The sequence below is a fragment of the Macaca mulatta genome, chromosome 17 (genome assembly GCF_049350105.2).
Source record: "Macaca mulatta isolate MMU2019108-1 chromosome 17, T2T-MMU8v2.0, whole genome shotgun sequence".
Classification (NCBI taxonomy): Eukaryota; Metazoa; Chordata; class Mammalia; order Primates; family Cercopithecidae; genus Macaca; species Macaca mulatta.
This window is the reverse complement of record NC_133422.1, coordinates 103690364-103713760: the sequence shown is the minus strand read 5'-3', so window position 1 is coordinate 103713760 and position 23397 is coordinate 103690364. Positions and strand designations below refer to the sequence as shown.

General features: G+C 36.6%; 1 protein-coding gene across 1 annotated transcript in view; it reads right to left on the bottom strand.

Moving 5' to 3' along the window:
- MYO16 (myosin XVI) overlaps positions 1-23397 on the bottom strand; it is a 617076-nt gene that overhangs the window by 6236 nt on the left and 587443 nt on the right. The window contains exon 34 of the mRNA XM_015121440.3: positions 22565-22656. Within this exon, the coding sequence (XP_014976926.3) occupies positions 22565-22656 (92 nt within the window). The remainder of the gene's footprint in view (positions 1-22564; positions 22657-23397) is intronic.

Genomic DNA, 23397 nt, shown 5'->3' with positions numbered 1-23397 from the left:
TCACAATTGCAAAAATGTGGAGCCAGCCTAAATGCCCATCAATCAATGAGTGGATAAGGAAACTGTGGTATATGATGGTATATATGATATATATACACACACACACTCCGTATATGATCATATGTATGATCATATATATGATATATAGATATATATGGTGTGTGTGTGTGTGTGTGTGTATGATGGAATACTATTCTGCCATACAAAGTAATGAATTAATGGCATTTGCAGCAACTTGGATGGGATTGGAGACTATTGTTCTAAGTGAACTAACTCAGGAATGGGAAACCAAACATTGTATGTTCTTACTTATAAGTGGGAGCTAAGCTATGAGGCTGCAAAGGCACAAGAATGACAGAATGGACTTTGGGACTGGAAGGAAAGGGTTGAAGGGCATGACTGATAAAAGGCTACAAATCAGATTCAGTGTATACTGCTTGGGTGCTGGGTGCATCAAAATCTCACAAATCACTACTAAAGAACTTACTCGTGTAACCACATACCACCTGCTCACCAAAAACTGATGGAAATAAAAGACTTTTTTTTTTAAAAAGTGAAATAAAGATGTTTTCGGACAAAAGATAATGAGGGAATTTGTCATCAAACCCTCATATTAATAGAAAGAAATAGGTAAGATTTTTTTTTTTTTTTTTTTTTTGGTAAAAGAAGATGATTCCAGATGGGGAAAAAATAAATGGAAATGTAAGAAGGAATTAACAACACTGGAATTAGTAAACCCATGGGTAAATATCAATTATATGCTTGGAATGTCTTATAGACTTTAAATTACATGAATAACACAAGTGCCTGCCATCAATAACTGCAAAACCTTGTTATTGGGATTAAGTAGAGTTTCGAGGTCTTACGGTTCTAGCAGTATTAGAAAAGTGGTCAAAGTGATCAAATCTGTTAGGAAGCAATGAGTCAAGGATGCATGTTTTCTCCTTTTGTGAAACTATTAAAAGAATAATGTAATATTTAATCAAAGTTAATATAACAGTGAAATAATAAATATCCAATTAATCTAAAAATATGCATGAACTGTAGAGAAAAGGATATAAAAATAGAGACTAATTCCTAACAAGACAAAGTAAAGCATAAAAACTAGACAAACAAACAGAATCCAAATCTCTACCCAGCAGTTGGTGTTACTCTTCCATCTCCTTATGGCATATGCTGTATTTATCTCGATGCTAGTGTTTGATAGACCATACAACTCTGTGCTTACACCAAGCACAAAATACATCCACTCCAGATTTCCTCTAAATCCTAAACTCTTTTCAGCAGTTTTTCATAGTGACCAAAAATACACTAGATGTGACCCTCTGCTTAACCTTCATAATAGGAACAGACTTAAAACTTTGAGTCACTCCATAGAAGCATAGCAGCACTGCCAATCTGCTGACAGTGACTTTCAGCGGCTGCTCATCTGAATTAGGCTTGTCGGGAAGGATTTTGACAAAAAATGTCCCAAATCCCATGAATCATTGCTTCTCTTTTTGGAAAAAAATGCTCTCTTACCCTTTCAAAGCTTCTCGGTGTTTACTAAAAATATCTGAATTCCCAAGTACCTTATAAAAGGTGAAACTTATGTACATAAACCTTTTGAAAGCCCTTTCTTAATGAGGGTATTGAGTCTTGAATAATGTAGTGAGTACAGGACACCATATTTGAATCAGCAAACAAGAACTTTGCATAGTTCTTTGATAAGCAAAAATTTGACTGATGTTTGCAATAACCAATTAACATTCAGAATAAACCCCTTTATTGAGGGATTTCATGGAAATTTTCTTCTTTTCTATTACAGATATTAATAGCTATTGAGTAAAATCTACTAGGTATATAAGAATTGCCAGAATGGCAGAAATAAGATGCTAACATCTTATATTATTTATCTTGACTTAAGATAAAACCAAATAATTTTCACAGGTTATGTTACCATGAAGGTTATAATTCTATGTAAGACTGTATGATAGGTCACTACCTTCAACTTAGCTGAGAGGGCATTTTAAAATTATCACCTGTGAGCCAAGAAACAGAAGATCAGAAGAGGAGGCCAGTACTCCTTAACAATATTTAATCTGCTTTATTTCTATTTACTTATTCGATTCTGAAACACAAGAATTACTTTTCACGTAGAGACAAAGCTTTAAAATTTTAGAATAACAAACAAATACAATCATGAACACTATCTAAATGGCAGTCCGGTACTATGTAAACAATACAAAGTATTTAAAATGTTCGATGCTGTAAAATCATGTAAATCAATGTTTATCTATTCTTTAAACCTGATGTCCTATTGGTAACAACAAAAACACTCATGGCTTCCTTTACCATTATTTGATATTCACAGTAAATTACATATCATCATTAAAAAAGCAATAGTGACTTTGTAACAAAAGCTTTAGTTTTGATACCATTTCTTTTTGGAAAGAGAAAAAGTGCCTCTAGGGATTAAGGATGCTGCTGGCAGTGTGAGGTTGGAGTCAGCTGGCTTCACACCGAGTATAATTTATCCTGATTTGTTTGTACAATATAAAGGATGCCATAGTGGTATCTTTTAACTTAAAGCTCATTTTCCATTGCTTTAAAAGATTTATTATCTTCACCCCATATCACCACTTCAGATAACGAGTCACTTATTTATTTTCTTTTCTGGAACTTTTAATAATAGTCTTTGTCCACAGAGTCATTATCTTTTAGAACCAGAAGGCAAGTGTTATGACTGGGAAAGTACAAAGGGCTCCACATCCGCAAACCTTCGCGCTTGCCTTGTACGCCTCTGCTCTAGGAGCTCCCTGCCTCATGAATGGGACAAACGCGCTGCTTTTCAAGGGCTTTTAGACAAACAAAACACGTGTCTTAAAGTGTTATACATGGCACAGAGATGGAGCGGGGCAAAATGGCGGTGTATTTAAAAAAATTTTTTTTTATTAAACCATTTACTTGGGAAAGGGAGCTTTATGGAGGAAAGTCTGAGAGGGCTTCACAAGTTCATGAACCTTTGATCAGAACATTGAGAAATGAGATGGGCACCTAACCAGTTAGAAAAGGGAAGAAGAACAGGCAAGGAGAAGGGTTTCCAGTTGACAAGTGACAGCAATGACATTAAACTTCATTTTCTAACATGAAATGACAAACCCATGTGGAATTGGAGGATGGTTTTGAGCACAGTCAGTGTGGCTGAAAAACCCGGCCTCTGGAGCCGGAACGCCTGGGATGGAACCCAACTTTGCCATCTACTTGTGCGATGCTGAGCAAGCGTTCACTGGCTTCCTCACCTGTAAAGTGGGACCACAAGAAATTACCTGCCTTGTAACAACTTGGTGTGGATTGTATGAGTCACATATGCAGGTGTCTTAAAAGAAAGCCTCATAAAAGCAGCGAGTGCCGTTTAAATATGAGCTGTAACGATTGTGCCATGGTCAGCTCCTTGACTCGAACGAAATCCCTAAACACTGCTGAATTATGACTATCCTGATGACTCAGTTAAATAATGCTAAATAAGCACACTTCTCATGATTTATGGCCTTTTATAAATATAACATAATTCATTCTTTTATTACTAAAAAGCGACCCAGAAACTACTGAGCAACACATTAGATTTAAAACATAACTATGATTTATATATGACTCAAAACTAAAGAAAGTTCTACAGGAAGAAAATTAGAAAACACAGCTTTTTTGAATTTTAGGGATACGATAAAAAAGAGTATAAAGAGATTTTAGTGATTTATTTAAACAGTTGTTAAATGCAATGCTTCTGAAGTGAGGGTTTGTATTTTCAGGAGTCCTCAAATTCCTTCAACAATTTAAAATGTATTTGCATTTATATACTCAAGATACCTTTTTAAAGTAATTGTGGTTTGTATCATCTTGAATATCTACATTTCAAGCTAGTACTCAATGAGATTTTTTCTGTCTTTGTATTTTATTTACAAGTAGGATGACAGAAGTAATATTATTTATAGTGTTGTAGGTTAATGAGAAAAGAGCAGATGGATTTAATATGCAATACATTTTCTTTTTCTTGCAAGAAAAGCTATGTGATATTTCAAAGTAGGGTAAGTTCAAAAGCTGGCTGTCAGTTCAAATAGAAATAGTGGTAGGGGCTTGGTTAGCCAGTGGCATAAGGTGGGAAAAATACACAAAGCTGGACGCAACTTGATGAATAGAATAGTTGGCACACATGCTTCCAACAGTCGTGTCATTTCAGCTAAACAAAATCTCATGCCTAACATCAATGTTGTGAATTTTACTTTTATTTTGCTTTTGTAGACTTTTATTCTACTCAAGTGGTCAATTTGCTTTGGTTTTATAGCTGAAATGAAAGCTCAAAGAATAAGGCGATTGTTTGTAACCCTGTATGTCTATACATTTAATTAACATTGTAAAATAATTTAAGAAACTTTAAGGGTCAAGGGGATTTTTTTTCTTTCATTTCAAAAGTATCATGTACATTACAAGAGTTGGAGTAATGTTGATCTATTGCATGTGGGTAGAATTAGTTACTGCTTCACAAGACTGTGGTGTCCTTGGAGCCTAAAGTGAGTAAATTAATCTCTACCCAGCACAAAGTATCCAGTGTACTTGCTTAGAGAGTTTAAATGGAGTAAGTGTATGAATGCATGGCCCATGTTTGAGAGAAGGGATAAACATTATCACACAGTATTAAATGTGTGGGTCCATTTAAAAAAAAATCTTGGGGGTAAATGGGCAACTCAGCTCCATCAAGTCCAGGAAATAGAACATAAGAGAGTGCCTTCAAGCAATGCCAGGCTTCCCCTGAACGCATTCTTACACGTGAGTTGTATTTCACATTCACAGATTCAGCGAAGGGTTTTTCAAACACTAGAAAGCTCTGGGAACTTATTAAAAATGCTCGGCTGCTCTGAAATCACATAGGGTGTGGGTGGTCCCATGCCCGTTTCTTGCTGTGAATTCAACATGCCTAAATAGATCTGAATGGCTAGTGGGTGGAGCCGCTGAAGGAGAGGGGGACAGTCACCACAGACTCCTGGTAGCTGAAGAACGCAGTGCCTTAGGGTTAAGCGATTAAATAAACTTAAAATGTCCAAAATTATTGTTTTGGGATGGCATGGAAAAAATCATACTGTTCTATAACAGGTACAAAACCCAGGCATTTAGAAAAGTGCACAGGCTCTCTGACAGTTTAATGTCTCTGAAAACAAAATTGTTTGGTGAATAAGCTAATAAGACGCTTGCTAGTTATTCTGTAATTTTTATTTTTAAAGTTGACATTCAAAAGAGAGCTGAAAGCTTCAAAGTTTGGGGGCCACTTGCAGTTCTGTAATGAGACAGGAAAGTCACAGTTTATAGGGAGCTAGGAAAATCTGACGTCCAAAGCAATTGACAAAGGGATCCATTCCACAAACATTGGTGGCCAAGGCACTATTACTGGAGCACTTAGGGTGAGGCCAGCATTACTCATAAACAAGCTCCTGTCAGTTTAGACCACCTAAAATGTGGCCTCGGTTAAACCTCTAACACCCCTATGTTCTCCTTTCTGCTCTTAAGAAAGGATTATGTAAGGTAAAAGCTAAGTCATTTACATTCAATAAATGTCTCTGCCTCCAAACACCAGGAAAGCATTTCAAGCTCCTAGAATGTGCAAACACATACATAAAAGTTCTTGGTCCAGATGCATTTCCCTCTGGGTTGGGATACTCACCCTCAAACAAATTCCCTTCCATTCATTACATTTTCAACGAGAAGATTCCTTCATAGCAATGGTAATTCTTAGAAAATTACAATGCTACTTAAGATACTGGTGATTACTAACTTGACAACCCAGTACGGGGCTTTAAAAAATGATTTTATTCTGTTATTGAGAAAACCTTGGTGATTTGAAATTTAGACATTCAAGACATGAATCTACTTTCCATTTCTGTACTTGTACTGTAAAGTATCTTGTGTCTTCCAACACCCAGGAGCTATCAATTAGATAAGAAGACAGAGTTTGATAAAGTGATGTAAAAACGGAGGTTATGTCAGTGTTTTCTCTAAAGTGAGACACTTGTAATTAGTTCACTTATTATCAGGCGTTACAAAACACTAAATCTCTCACAACCTGGACAAAAATACAACGTGATCTAAAGGCTTAATGAGGTTTATAGCTTATTTATATATTTAATAATTTTCAATAATTTCCTATTGGGCAATTATGAGGTCTAGGGCATGAACTAATTAAACATACGCTATAAAATTTCTTTACTTTCTATGGATATGCATTCCTGTGGATCGTATTAATAAATGTAAATTAATAATTTGCTGCTGATTTTTAACTTAAGTCTTTCCCTTCAAGGATAAAAATAGTCTTTGTTAAATAATTCATATGTAAAATCATGTTGCTGTTCATTTGTCACAGAATTGATTTTTCTATTGACTATTCACCCAAAGGTGAAAAGAGGCATTTACTGACATTTATGGAAATTAAAAGAAGGAAATGTCTTAGCTGACTGAATAGTGAATATTAGTGTTTCAAATGCAAATCCCATTTCTACTTGGTGCTAACAAGATGTAGAAGAATAAAAAATGTTCAAAAAAGAAATTTTAAAAAAACAGTCTGTAAAACCAAAGTCTACTTAAATAAATCCTAAAGATATAGCATAAAGTGTGATTTTTAAGAAGGCTTTGATTAAAAGCTTACATATATCTACACTTCTAAAATACCAAGAAAAATATCTGAAAGTCAAAACAGCACTTGTGGTTTTTTAAAAGAATTGGTCCTTCCTAATTCAGAAATGTTCATTTATATAGCAATACAATTAAATTCATTCTTGGAATTTTGTTTCCTTTGTTGCTTAAAGTTTAAACAAAGGGGAAAATATCCTTTAAAACTCACTTTTATTGGAAACAAGAGGAGCTATATCTGGACAATAGTGAGGGAGGGAAGCAAGAGAGAGGATTTGCAATTTTTACCTTATCTGGATGCTTTAATTTCCTAAAAAGAATCAACAACTATTCTTCACTTTTATAATAAATAACATTGTATTAGAACACACTTAGTATAATTTAAATATAATTATTTTTGCATTTAGCAACTGATTTTAACCTCTCCACACATAGTTATGAGTAAAAATGGACTCCAATGAGAGAATGTATGTTTCCTCATACCAACTGAAAGTTAAAAAATAGAAACTTAAAATTTTACTACAAATCATGCAATATAATTAATTTGTGACATTTAGGATAAGGATTTTGTATGAACTCTGTTCTCTTGCCACTTTCTTTAGGGAGAAAAAAAAATCTGTCTATATAATTTGCTTGCTCAAAAATCTTTAATGCCACTGCTTTCCCCTAGCCTAAAGAAAGAATCAAGCCCATATGCTTTGAGAAAGTTCTGTATTTTCTGGCCACACTGAATTATTCTAGCCTCGTCATCATCCATTCTGACACAGTCTCTATATTTCAACCCAACCAGATATATGTGGAACACCCTGGAATTCTATTTTTCTTCCCTACAATCGTCCTGGTTTGTACATCCGAATTAAAATTCCCTGCCGGATAGATGCCTCTTCAAGGTTTCTAGTATCATCTTCAGGATATTATTTTATACCCTTAAAGCACTTTCAAACGTTAGTACTCTAGTAGACACTCACAACCGTGTGAAATATGCAGGTTCAATATCATTAGCCTCATTTCACAGATGCAGAAAGTCACCTTTCAAGCCTAAAGTCCCTTGGCTAGAAAGTGGTAGAGTCAAAATGCCATTTCAGGTGCAATTGAGTTTAGTCAACTTTTATATATATTAATTACATTGCCTTCCAAAAAAGTTTTACCCGTCAGTGAATTAATAAATGTACTTCAAAGCTTTATGAAGATGCAAGGAACTGTAGTGGGTTCTATAGGACTAAGCCAGACCCACACTATCTGACCACCTCCATCAAGGGGCTTTCGTTCAAATTGAGCAACAAGACATAAATGCATAAAAATTATATGAATAAAGATGTTTAGACAAGACATAAGTACAAAAATTTCATAAGGCAGGATAGCATTAATTGATTAACAACTTCTGCATGTGATTACTGCTGTTGGAATACAGAGGAGAAACAATGCATTTAAAGGCAGTCTGGCCACTGGGATGTGTGATTTGATCTGGATTGAAAGGATGACTAAGACACAACAAGAAGAAAGGCCAATTGAGTTGAGTGGTATAACAAATGGTATTCATATTTTGCTTACATGTATATAATTATTATAAAACCAAGAGAGAGAAAAGCCCTGTGAGATGTGGGTACAGGACTTGACAGTAGACTTTGGAGTAACAACAGAGTTGTGAATAACTAGGAAAGGAGGTAACGCCTAGGAATAAGGGTGAGGAAAACAAGGGTCAAAATCATGGTAGCATGGCACCCATAGCCTTAAAGGAGAGAGAAGTCAAGTAGAAGAATACTTCCCCCAACCTGCTACATTAGCCTGTATCTTAATTTACATTGTTTCGCAGGACACAGTTTAACTATCATTTAGTAATTTCTCAAAATATTTTTTCCAGAAATAATCATGTTATTTAATCGTGTGTAACAGTCTTAAATAAAATTAAATACGAATGAAGAAAATAATTTTATGAAGCTGGACTATAATAGAACCCAATTCAACTAGATTTTAAAACACTAGCTATAATTGGAAAGGGGTACAGATTATCAAATCAATGGGATCAATGAACAACTCCAAAATGCAGTGACCTGTTAGAGTCACCCACTTGAGAACTGGAGGTAAGAAAGGCACTTCTGTATCATTACTAAACGCACTCAAAGAGTTCTGAACCTATTAAAATATTTCTATTTCTCAGGGTGCCCAATTTATTACAGGGAATTAACTTCTTCCTTCAGCAAAATTAAGTTCATTTATTTTTGAAGAAGTTTTAGGAGTTACAAACTATATACACATAGAGAACACTGTGTGTGTGTGTGAGAGAGAGGGAGAGAGAAAGAGAGTATGTATAAAGGGTAGCTTGATGGAGGACCAACTGATCATTATTTTGTATTATAATTTCTTATTAATAATATTCCTATAATTCTATCACTGGAAGACATTAAGAGGCATGATTTTGGCTATCTTAAATCTTAAAGAATAAAGATTACTGAATAATGGAAGTTAAACTTAGGTACTACAAATATTAATGCCTAACAGCAACAATAAAATATTAAGCAAATAAATGATGAAGAGGTCCCAGTTATGTTACCCAAGATGCTATAACAGATAAATCATAAATATCAGTGGTTTGGCACAAAAGGAGGATATTTCTTGCTCATATTGAGGCCAGAATCTGATGAGTGGATGACCTTTTTTGTCACCATAAGTGAACCTGAGTCTTGGAGGATTCTGAGTCTTGGAGGATTCTGTATCCAGTTTTGGGTTGAGAAAGGTCATAGAAGATAGTCAAGGTTGGTTTGCATGGGCTATGCTTGTAAGTGGTGCCCCTCACTATGGTTCTCATTCCATTGGCTATTTTCAGTCAGATGACTACCCCTAACCACAAGGGATACTGGGACATGTAGTTTAGCTTTATGATTAAGAAAAAGAAGGCATGAATTTGGCAGGCACAGCATCTGCCACTATGACTCTGGGCTCAATTACATTGCCCTTAAGATGCTGTCAGAGCAAATAACGTGGGTACAAATGCTAGAGAAAAGAAAAACAGATGTCAGGAAGGATTAGGAAGGAAAAGAGGCAAGACTCTGCTAAAGTAGGCAAAATATAAAAGCAAATATTTTAAATTAATATTCCTTTCCAGAAACAGTAAAAATCACCTGTAAGTGTATAAAATTAATTTAAATCCATTTGGGCTTCAAAATCTAGACTTTTTATATCATTGACTGAATGACACTTCTTTCCAATATCACAGCTCATCTGTTTTAGAAACAGAGTCAGAATTAAAAAATGACAGTTTCAAATAATAATGCAATCATAAAAATCAGAGAAAAATCAGGTCTACTAGGTCTACTGAGGTCATAAAACACATACCTTCATCAGTGTTAGCTGACTCTATTTCAGCATAATGGAAATTCTTCTATTCTTTTAGCCTGAATTTCGCTTTCAAAATTATCAGAAAATATGGGGCCCAGGTTCCCTGGAGTCTCTCTTCCAATTCTCTGATATCTTGAGCAGAAACAGAGCCATATGTCTAATATTTTCCTCTTACAAAAAAAGGCAAACATTTAACCTTTACTTATACTCTGAACAGATTAAAGAAAGTTGTAATATAATATAGTCATAATTGGTATTTTATATTTAGCCTCTTGCTGTAGTTCACAACTGGAAAGTATCTCTTTCCTAGAATTAACACTTAAAGTAATTTCGACCCTACTTGAACATCTAGTGACAAGTAGAGTAATCTCACTGCAGCCACACCGGCCTTTTTGCAATGCAGGCATGCTCCTACCTCAGGGCCTTGGCTGCTCCCTTTGCTTGGAACACTCTGCCCTGACGTCAGAACGGGTCTCTCCCTGGCTTCCATGTCTTTGCTCAGGGAGGCTTTTGTTGATCCCTGATTTACAGTTGCAACTCAGCCCAACCTTCTTCCTCACCACTCTCCAGTCTGACCCTTCCAACCCTGCTTACCCTGTTCAACATTTTCTTTTTACCATGTGATTTTTCCTTTTATATATTACACATTTTACTTAAATATTGCTTATTTTTCCATGCTAGAATTTAACTTCTATGAGGGCAAGCAAGTTTGCTTTGTAGACAAAGTATTCCACGTGCCTAGACCTGTGCCTAGTACAAGCACAACCTCAATAAATATCTTTTGATCAATGAATGAGCCTTTGAAAATTCTTTTTTTTTTTTTTTTTTTTTTTTGAGACGGAGTTTCGCTCTTGTCCCCTAGGCTGGAGTGCAGTGGCGCGATCTTGGCTCACTGAAAACGCCACCTCTGGGGTTCAAGTGATTCTCCTGCCTCAGCCTCCTGAGTAGCTGGAATTACAAGCGTCTGCCACCACGACTGGCTAATTTTTGTATTTTTAGTGGAGACAGGGTTTCTCCATTTTGGCCAGGCTTGTCTCAAACTCTTGACCACAGGTGATCCGCCCGCCTCGGCCTTCCAAAGTGCTAGGATTACAGACATAAGCCACCACACCCAGCCTGAAAATTCAATTTTATGCAATCCACTCACTTGGAATTCAAAATGCTAAATGTATATTATTATATGCTTTAAGTTGCTTTATGCATTGCTTATACATGGATGCATATAACTGAATGGAGTTACAAACCTTGCATATTATTCTTGATAGGTAATGTAAGGATGTTCCAGAGTCATTTTCATCATATGTCACTTTCAAATTAAATAATTTTAGAAGCCAATCACTGTATAAAATGTGACTTCACTTTAATTCCCTCCAACCAGTGAAACAACTGCCTGTGATCCTAATTACCAAGTTTATTGATACATTTTTAACATGGGATTAAATTTAAAATATCTAATAAAGTTAGGGAATAATATATCAGTCAGCTTCTCTTAATTCTTCTGGAGCTGCTACTGGTTAACAATTACATTGAGCCAGCAAATTATTGAGTGCTTTGTGTTTGGAATTCAAAAGTGATTAAGATGCATTTAATGCACTCTCTATAAGCTCACAAGTCTATGAAGGCGTGCACACACACACACACACAAATGATTATATTACACTGACTGATTATATGTCACTGAGTTGACATACTCAGTATTAGGAAGAAGCCAGAAGCATGGCCTAATGTTGTAAAAAGTGCAGAACAATTGTTATCTGTACAGAAAAAAATGTAAAATTACATTGCTAACTCACACCATTCTCAAAAACAAAGTCCAGGTAGCTTAAATCCCTAAATGTAAAAAACAAACCTAAACTTTATAAAAATATAATAGAATAATATCTTTATGGCAGGCAGCAGTAAAATAATTTTTTTCCTTAAAAAATTGTATAAGAAAGATTTTCTTAAACAGAATGACAAAAGTACAAACCCTAAAGGTAAGGATTAATCAATTTGACTATAATAACATTAAAACTTTATGTGGGATAAACACATAAACCAGTAAGCCCACTACAGACTAATTCTCTCACTGATTACAACTAAAACTTTGTATAAAATACAAAACATCTATCGAGGAATTGGGAAAGTTAAAAAAACAGCAACAACAAAACACAAACAAATCGTAGTAGGGAATCAAAACGTAGAGAACGAAGGCAGAATAATGGCATGCTCAGCTAAAGAAAACTAAGATTTCTTGGGCGTACTCTAAATGAAATGCTAAAGGGAGATCTTTAAGCTGATGTAAAATGATACCAGAAAGAAACTCAGAATTTCAGAAATGAAGGAGAGCAACAGAAATTGTAAATATTGAGTTAACATAAAAGATGATGTTTTTTCCCCCACTATTTTCTCCCTGTATGACTGTTGAAAGGAAAACTTACAACACGGCCTGGGGGGTTTCAATGTACATAGATGTAGCACATGGGTCAATTGCTAAGTAAAGATGGGTGATAGAGGGTGATGGGACCAAGACAGTTGACCAGGGTAGACTGAAATTAGATGTGCATATATTACAATTTTAATTTACCAATAGGTAATGTAAAATGGAATTTAAAAAATATCCAAATAATCTGAAAGAAGTCATGGTAAAGAAACAGAAGAATGAAAACAGCAGGGACAATCAGAAAAACACATAATAAAACTAATATACCTTGTGATGGTAAATATTGAGTGTCAACTTGATTGGATTGAAGGATGTAAAGTATTGATCCTGGGTGTGTTTGTGAGGGTGTTGCCAAAAGAGATTAACATTTGAGTCAGTGGACTCGGGAGAGGCAGATCTTCCCTTGATCTGGGTGGGTACCATCTAATCAGCTGCCAGCACTGCGAGAATAAAGCAGAAGGAAGAACATGGAAGGACCTGACTTGCTGAGTCTTCCTTCCTTTATCTTTCTCCCATGCTGGATGCTTCCTTTTTTTTTTTTGACAGAGTTTTGCTCTTGTGGCCCAGCCTGAAGTACAATGGCGCTATCTCTGCTCACTGCAACCTTCGCCTCCCGGGTTCAGGCAATTCTCCTGCCTCAGGCTCCTGAATAGCTGAGATTACAGGCATGCACCACCACACCAAGCTAATTTTTGTATTTTTAATAGAGATGGGTTTTCACCATGTTGGCCAGGTGGACTTGAACTCCCAACCTCAGGTGATCCACCCACGTCGGCCTCCCAAAGTGCTGGGATTACAGGCATGAGCCACTGTGCCTGGCCCTGCTTCCTTCTTTTGAACATTGGACTCCAAGTTCTTCAGCTTTTGGACTCTTGGACTTGTATCAGTGGTTTGCCACGGGCTCTTGGGCCTTTGGTAACAGACTAAAGACTGCACTGTCAGCTTCCCGACTTTTGAGGTTTTGGGACTCAAATCTGGCTTCTTTGCTCCTCAGTTTGCAGATGGCCTATCGTGGGACTTCACCTTGTGACAGTGTGAGTCAATTCTCCTTAACAAACTCCCCTTTATATATTCATCTATCATGTTAGTTCTGCCCCGCTAGAGAACCTATCTAACACATACCTAAATCTAACCATATCAATAATCACATTAATAGAAATGGTCTCATGAAAGGTTGTCAGATTGGATAAAAATAAATAAGACTCATCTGTTATGTTGCCTACAGAAATCTCATGTCAAATATAGAAAGATGAATACATTAAAGTGAAGGGGTGAATTTTTTGTGGGGAGGAGGCAAAAAGTTCTAAAGTTAGATTGTAGAGATAGTTGCACAACATTAAGAAGTTACAAAGAAACACTGAATGTTCATAACTTAAATGCATGAGTTTTGTGGTATGTGACATATCTTGATAAAGCTATTTTTAAAAAGTAAAGGATGAAAAAATATACCTTGCAGACAATGAACAAAATAATGGAGTGGCTTTATTAATTTCAGACAAAGTAGACTTAAAGAAATACAAATAAAAAATGAAATTGTATAATGATGAATAGATCTTCGCCAAAAAAGATGCAATAATTTTAAGTCTTTGTATCTAAAATATAGCTTCCAAATGCATGAGGCAAAAACTGATGAAACTGAAAGGTGCGGACAAAGCCACGGTACAGCTGGAGACTTCTGTGCTCTTCTCTCAGGAATAGATGAAAAATGAACACGGAAAGCCAGCAGAGATGTGGAAGTGGACACAAGTAACCAAACAGATCTAATCCACACTTCCAGACGACTCCACACAATGGAAGTAGAATACACATTTTTGTTCCAGTGCACAGGGAAATTTCACCCAGACAGGTCATATCCTGGGCCATAAAAACATTTTAGTACATTTAAGAGAACTGAAATCATACAGGGTATGCCCTCAGATCATAGCGGAAGTAAAGGAGAATTCAGTAGCAGAAAGGTACCCGGAAAACCCCAAATACTTGGAAAGTATCAGTGTTAGCCAAACAGAAAGCCCCATGGGAAATTAGAAAATATTTTGAACTGAATGAAAATGGAAACAAAACAAATTAAGATTTGTGGGATGCAGCTATTCCACTGTTGAGATGGAAATTTATAACTCTATTAAATGCTTTTATTAGGAGAAAAGAAACACTTCAAGTCAGTGATCTATGCTACCTATTTAAGAGAGCAGAAATAGAGACAATTAAACCCAAAGCAAGCAAAAGACAAGGAAATAAAAACAACAGAAATCAACAAAACAGGAAAACAATAGAAAAAAATCAATAAAATCAAAAGCTACTTTAAAAAAATCAATCACATTGATAAACTTCTAGCTAAACAGACCAAGAAAACACAACAAGCAAAATGTTTGCCATGCATGAAACTGGCAAGGAATATTATTCAGAATACGTAGAAAATTCCTAACATCATCAAGAAAATCATGAAAACCAGTTAGGAAATAAGAAAAGGATGTGTTTGGATTAACAAGTCTGAGAATATGTGAAAATACTGCTTGGCAACCAGGAAATATAATAAAACCACAATAAGATCCATTTTACATTGATCATATTGGCAAAAATTAAAATGAATAATTAAACCAGGCGCTTACCAGGAGAGATAGAAAACTTCACTCCCTTCTAGAAGTATATACGCTGATTTAACCTTGTAGGGGAGTAATTTGGCAATAACCACTGTGGTTGAAAATGTCCATGAGCAGAAACTTAGTACTTCCATTTCTAGGGGAATCTTTGGCAACTTTTTTTCCCAATTGTAAGTTAGAGGCATTCTCAGTGATGCTAATTGTAGCATGACTTGTAACCTTGATAACTTGGAAATGATTTTGATGTAAGTTTTCTACTCGCTTTGGTCAACCTGTAAACATGTTCTTAAGAAATGCCATGACCACATTTACATGGAACTTGTTCCTCAGAAAAGTTTCCAATGGAGGAGGCATGTTTGCACCTAAAAAGCAATATGATTGTGTGTGCATGTGTGGTGTGTGTGTGTCTGTGTGTTGAAAAGCTTATAGAGTCACTGGCCAGAATGTATGCTCACACCCTTGGGTGCTGTAACTTCTAGTCCTCTAGTGAAGTTGTAAACTACAAAATGACCTGCATATTGGCACTGAGCACACAGCATCATCAATCTCCCTGCATCTTTTGTGGAGATCACAGAATTAGGTTTTCTGTGGACCACAACACAACAGACCACAGGAAAACACCATCTGTTTTGTGCTCATCTGGCCCCTCGAGGCACCAGCACCCTAGGGCCAGCAGCAGCAGGTCGTGTGACACCTGTCCTTCAGTCCCTAATGCTTTCTTCTCCTCCTGAGCTTGCTCCCTGCCATGCTTGTTGAAGGAATATGAATATAATTTTGCACTAAGTATGTGCTGGTCATCAATAGTTTCTCATTGTATCGATACCTCAGCCCTAAAGTTGTTTTTTAATTTAGTTTAGTTTTTTTTTCTTTTTTTTGAGACAAGGTCTCTGTTGCTTAGGCTGGAGTGCAATGGTGTGAAGACAGCTCACCGTGGCCTCGATCTCCTGAGCTCAAGTGATCCTCCTGCCTCAGCCTCCCGAGAGCTGGGACTACAGGTGTCAACCCTAAAGTCTGTACATTTCACCTGGAGCTAATACTGAGAATAAAATAACAAGTGGGAGGAACATGTATCGAAAAGGAAAAAAAAAAAAAGTCCTACCGCAGCAACAATAAGAAGCGGTTTGCAGAATAATCTGTAGAAAGTGAGATTTTTTTACACTTTAAAAGCATGCATAGCATTGGTTATTACTTGTGAATATGATATGACTTGTGAGTACACCTATGCTCAGTAAAGGTGCAAACATGGATGAAGGGCTACGTGCAAACTTCATTGTGATGATTCCCTTCTGGTGTGGTAGGCAGGGATGAGACTGAGAACTAGGATACATGTTTTTCCAAAAATGTAGCTCTAAGGTAATAATGCAAAATGTTAAGACTTACTAAAGGTGGGTGTTTCATTAATCACTGTTTCTTTCTAAGTTTATACTATTGCCTAATAAAACATGTTTTAAAAATCACACATATAATAGATTTTAACAAAATCCCAGAAAAATATTGGGTTCTCTTGATCCAATCTAATCTCTAATCTCCTACATATTTTAGATGGCATCTACAATGTTAAAATCAGAGCTGGTTTTTAGAATATTGACCATGCAAAGAAAGGAATATCATAATAACAAGAGCAAGCAAGCTTTTTGCTTTTTTTCTTTTCTTTTTTTTTTTTTTTTTTAGCACCTACAGTATTCCAGGCAGCACGGTAGGCATGTTACATGTATTTTCTTTAATTGACCCCCAAAGTTACCTTTTTGTGCACTTACATGATAAACAATGAATCTGGGATTCTTATCTAGTTCTTTTCTTACTTTCTTCACTTTAAAAACCAATTAAGTTAATATTGAAATTGTTACCTAGAATTTACAGTTAGCCAGATGTTTCCAATTACTTTGTTTCTCCTCCACTATACAATAATATTGCTAATTGCAGATTTCCCATCTACAAGGCGAGCTTGTAGAAATATCACAAGACTTTTTCCTCTTTAAAAACATAGTCACAGCCAGGCATGGTGGCTCACTCCTCCAATCTTAACACTTTGGCCAGGGGGCGCGGACCATTTGAGGGCAGGAGTTCGAGACCAGCCTGACCAACATGGTGAAACCCCGTCTCTACTAAAAAAAAAAAAAAAAAAAAAGAAAAAAAAAATAGGCCAGGGTGCAGTGGTTCACAACAGTAATCCCAGCGCTTTGGGAGGCCTGGGTGGGTAGATCATAAGATCAGGAGATTGAGACCGTCCTGGCTAACATGATGAAACCCTGTCTCTATTAAAAAATAAAAATAAAAATTAGCTGGGCGTGGTGGCATGTCCTGTAGTCCCAGCTACTCAGGAGGCTGAGGCAGTAGAATCGCTTGAATCTGGGAGGTGCAGGTTGCAGTGAGCCAAGATTGAGCCACTGCACTCCAGGCTGGGAAACAGAGACTCTGTCTCAAAAAAAAAAAAAAAAAAAAAAAAATTAGCCAGGTGTGGTGGCGCATGCCTGTAATCCCAGCTACTTGGGAGACTGCGGCAGAAGACTCGCTTGAACCTGGGAGGCGGAGGTTGCAGTGAGCCGAGATCGCACCACTGAACTCCAGCCTGGGACAGAGGGAGACTCCGTCTCAAACAAACAAACAAATGAAAAAAACATAGTAACTACTCTGACTTCATATTTTCTTAAAATTTATGGCAATTAAATCCTCCTCATTGATAATAAATAGTGTCTTAATCAGAAAAATTATGCATATATGTACACTTATGTTGTATTAATAAATACAGTGCAATTTTATGACGGAAAAATACAAAATACAGGATATGTTTTTGTTTTTTATTTTCCAAATTTCTATTTATCTCTACTGGACATGACCTTTCCCTGTTGAAAATGCTGCCATTTCACACATCAACTTAATTTACTACCTTCACTGTTTGCACATAATCTGTAAGTCAGGAGTGGTGAATACGGATTCCCTGAACCTTGGCTGTGTGAAAGAGCTTTGTTTGCTAGATCTCCTTCTCTCTGTAGCTCATAGATGGTTATACAAACTATATATTTATATATGTTTCCTTATGAAAGGGTTATCTTATTTATGTTCCCTGACATATCTTTACAATTACTGTCTAATGATTAAATATTTCTACATTTCATTATTTTATCTAACACACAATTTGTTTTAATTCCATGCTATAATATATTTCAGTCTATATAACAAATACAATGAACATAGAAAGAAGGCATTGGATTTATTTAGTGCTCTGCAACTCTTAATTGTGTGGCTATGTGACATTACAAAATGGTTTATTTGATCATTCAGTAAAGCATACCACATAACAATTTGCTTTTTGATGAGAATCAATTGCGTATTGATTTGATGATGGCTTTCATCGGCAGCTATGGCAGGAGTGAGCTGGATATTTATTAAGATCTTGGGTCCTAGACTGCCATTATTTTATCAAAGACCATGAATGATTTCTTACAATGAATTCCTGAACATGATCAATATGCACAATAACTTTTTATGTTCTTTACAAAAACAAAAGAATATTTTTAAAAACTTGGCAAGAAATATGATAAATGCCCATAATGAAACTAAAAGAACATAAAGCACATGATATTACTGCAGAGAGCAGACTGCTGAGAGGAATAAGAAGGCATGAAGGAAAAGGTGGTAGAGTTAAAATAGTAACATAAATAGAGATAGTCTATGCTTAATGAAACAATTAAACATCTCATTTCTCAATGTCAAGTGTGGATCCCTAAACAGATGTGTAACTAGAAATTTTTAGGCTGAGGGCAAGCGCCAAGCATTTTTGTTTCTGCGTCCCCTTCTGCCATCATTCTGCCTTCAGGCCGTCCTCCCACCTCCCTGTGACTTTCATGCTTTTGCTCTATTTATAAATTGTGGGCTTCCTGTGTCAGGTTACCTGGCCCTCTGAGTCAGCAGAGGATTGCCATCATGGCAAAAAATGCAAAGAAGTCATTCTCGGCTGGATGACGCTCTCAGCATTTCCCCCACTGCTGAGCCTCTCACCACCGAGTTACTTCTAAAGGATTGCATCACGCCAAATAGCATAAACTTAAAAAAAAAGTAAAATCTCATAAAATGGTAAGTAGATAAATGTCATATTCCTTTCATAAACACTGTTTAATTCCAAAGCTAATTTAGAATACTTCTATAACCTACGAAATTCTAGATTTGCGTCCTGGGAACTGTCACAAAGCTCCGTCAAGGGCCAGTGTGTGGAATTCCATGAAGTCATATCTCACAGCCAGTTTTATTCATGCCCAGTGCTTGGAAAGTGCAAATGAACACAGCCTCATGCGCAGCGCAGCCAATGTCCTTGCTTTTGCTATTTCAAACATTTTACGTAAAATTAATGTTCACTACTTTTATGTAAAGCCATTATAGTTTTCAAATTAATAAAAAGTTATAATGGAGTACAACATCAACTACATTTTCTATATTCTTTTTCTACATAAGCCACCACCATATACTGAGGATCCAGTCCTATCAGAAAATGTTTTGCAACTATTTTGAGAACAAATGAAGAGCTTGTACACAGAGTGGGAAAAAAAAAAAATACTTGTTTGGGTGTAAAACTTTATGGATAATAACAATAAAATTAAATGTGTATATTAGTCAAAATTATGATTTCTAAGCAAAGGAAACTAACTCTGGACATCTCAGGCAGGTAGAGGCTTTATTGGAAGGCTAAGGAAAGACATGAATTTCGACAAAAAGGTCTGGCGAGTGACTGAGGTGGATGCGGGGGCTGATGGCTGGCATGCTCTGAGCAAGGTTCTTCTCTGACTAATATTATTCTGCTGGTGCTGCAGAGGAGCACCTACATTGATGCTGTAGGAGCCACTACTGCCCAATGTCACCCCATGGAGCCAGGTCAGTTGTTGTCCCTTCCATTATATGTCCCTCGCTCTGCATCCATCATAGGTAGGTTAACTGAGCCCATCTTACATGTATTTGTCCAGCTGTCAAAGCAGCAGGGGAGGAAGAGGGAGTCCCTTTCCTTTATTTTCATCATGGTAGGTGCCAAACTTAAATGTGGGACTGGCAGGAAAAAGCCAAATCACAAATGTGCACTATCACTACTGAAGACTTTTATTTTTGAACCAAAAATTCTTTAAGCTTTATGAAACAGGCCAGGTGCAGTGGCTCACGCCTGTAATCCCAGCACTTTGGGAGGCCAAGGCAGGTGGATCACTGAGGTCAGGAGTTTGAGACCAGCCTAACCAATATGATGAAACTCCATCTCTAATGAAAATACAAAATTAGCCAGGTGTGGTGGTGCACACCTGTAATACCAGCTACTTGGGAGGCTGAGGTAGGAGAATCACTTGAACCCGGGAGGTGGAGGTTGCAATGAGCTGAGATCATCCCATTACACTCCAGCCTGGGCAACAAGAGTGAAACTGTCTCAAAAAAATAAAATAATAAAATAAAAAAATTAATTAATTAATTTTATGAAACAGTTAAATGACTCCTCTGTTCCTTTTAACGGATTATGATAAGTTCATTCTCAGAAACGGAACATATGATCTTGATTTCCATTCAAACTGTGGACTCAGTGAATTTTCCATATGATCTTTGGCAAATTACTGACTCTATTTTCTCTTTTCTTTATCTACTATAATGCCCAGACATTTTATCTTCCTTGAAGGAAGTTTATTAAAACTGCTGATGAGGCTAATGAAAATATAGACATCCTTAAAGAGAAATTTCACTTGTGGTCACCATTTAATTTTGCTGCTACATGCGCAATCTGTCCAGGACTGGATTTTATAGAATTTCTATTTAATTGCATTAGTAGAAAAGCTAAAAAGCTGCTTCTCTGTACGTGTCCATACTTCTTGTATAAATGTCACATGAGAGATAAATTCTGAAAGCCATTAAACACATAGTTTCACATAACTCTTACAGCTTCTCACCAGTAAGGAATTTGTCTCATCACGTGAGTGCCCACGATTTGCATGGAAGAGAATGAGCCTGGGTTTTCAGTTTCCTTGAGAAAAAGAAAGTGCCCCAAGATGACTGGCAGTTCCTGCCTCATCAGGGATGTCTACATTTGAAAACAAGGCCTCTTTGAAATCTGAGACTGGAAAATGATTTCTGATGACCTTTCCCATCTCTCTTTGATTCTTAGCCAAACACAGAGGAAAAGTCACAAAGCAGCCTACTATATATACCTTCTTTCAAATGACTCTCTTTGTCTAAGAACCACACTGTAGGGGCAGGCCTGGAAAGGATGTCAGATGGCCCAGCGTTGGGTTATAATGTACAGGGGGCAGGCCTCTGATATGAAAATCAAACCAGTGTTTGTGACCAGGAGGTTCCCCTCTGCACCATCTCAGAGGAAGCATCTGTGATGCTTACAAGGTAAAGTAGATGCATCTCTAAGGAACAGAGGGGAGATTAGGACAATCTATTATTGCAACCAATCAGCATTTTCTTTCTATTTCAGTGCCTGGATATCAGTGCAAGTGATTTCAGAAGATTGCCTACTGTAAGATTTATTCTTAAGATTCAAATTATTGATTTTTCTCACTACCTCATCAGTGTTATTTAGAAAAATCTCCGCTGATAATATGGCTGTGCCTCTATAATGCTAAATATTCCAAGGAAAGCTGATCATTAGCTGGATACTTGATTTCATGGAAACATCTGGATACTTGGCTGAGGTTATTTTAGATTTTTATGTAGATGTTTGACATAAAAATTGTGCTGTAACTTTAGATAAAATGAGAATCCTGTTGCTAAAGCAATAGTGTGTTAATATATTGATAACAACGTCTCCTTACTTAGTGGTTTGTGCATCACTTTGAATGCAACATTACATATTTTAAAGATAATTATTTAAAGTATATTTTAAAATTCAACATAAAAGGAAAATAAAACACTATATTCTATAATATAAATTCTTTTACTTTCTAAAAGCACCAATGGGTTGTTTTTTCTTCTTCTTGAAGTGATAATCTTGTTTATTTTGGTGAAATTGTTAGGAGCAGACACATGAAACATTTACATGGAATCAGTAATACACCTCCAAACAGTTTTGTGGACTGCAATCTCACTTTGATTTTACCATGTTCTCATGATATGTCATATTTCAAATCAATGTGAATTACATGGAAGTGAATGGCATAACTGAGATAAAATGCATGCCATGAAACCACAGGTGGTTCAAGCATTTTATTCCCAGGTGTGGTCACTAAGAGTCATCCTATTTTAGCCAAGGCCAAATGCATAGCAACTTCATTCAGCAATTTAATACCATCTTCACCCGAGAATAATTTTAAACTACCACAACATAAATTAAATCTACGATATTTCATTTAAAACTATTATGTTTTAGTTTTTTTGGACATTATTCTTTATTTTGGAAACAGGTGGAAAATTGTAGTCAGCTGAGATGGAGAGAGAAGACCATTCAGCCCAAGGAGTGCAGGGCAGAGGTGAGAACAGCTGAGCTCTGCAGTCCACACAGAGCATCTATTGGTAACAAGTTAATGAATGTCTTGTCATAACTGAATTCCATCTGTCACTGCACATGTGAACAGATAGACGTCATTACCTGAGTGGTGTGACTGTCCCTGTGTCTCTGAAATGTCGAAGTCCCCGTGCCGCTTATAGACAACCGTGAGTATCCATCTTCTTCAGGTAAACCTATTGAGGTCAACACATATCAGGAATTAAGCAGTGTCTCCATTCCAAATAAAGTAAGTCATGCACTCATTACAATAAACTAGAGTTGTTATATTTTACAAATTGAAATGATGTTTCTTAAACACAAACTAAATACTAAATTTTGCAATGAAACATGGGCACACACAGTATTGTGGCAGCTTCATTTAGGAAAAGAGGGCATATCCTGCCAAAGGAGATACAATGATAATAAAGAAATATGTGATAATAGCACAAAAGTGAGCAGACAAGTATTGGAGGGGAGAAGGGAAACTTCCAGATACTGAAAAGGTTTGAAGATGCTTCCGGGGTGAGTGACGGGTCCACTGAGTCGCTGGGGTGACTGCAGACAGCAGAATGTGGCTGCCATTCATAGGACTGCAGGGAGACGAGGAAGGGATTCGAAGTCAGAGCATGACTAAGCCTGTGTGTCTGATGAATTCCACTGGCTGTAGTTCATTTTGTGCACAAGGAAGCAAAGAGATTGGCTGAATTTCCACGAGGAAAAGGTGGGGAGAGCTGCTGATTCACAACACCAATTCACGAGCAACCACGTAGAGTAAGTTGTAGGTTTATGAAACTTTACATGCCCTCCAACAACATGAAGTCGCTATGAGGCACCAAATGATTTTATTAATTATCCTTTATGATCAAAGCAGTTTCCCACCCTCTGCACTATTGGCATTTTGGCCTGTATAATTCTTTGCAGTGGGGTCTGCCCCA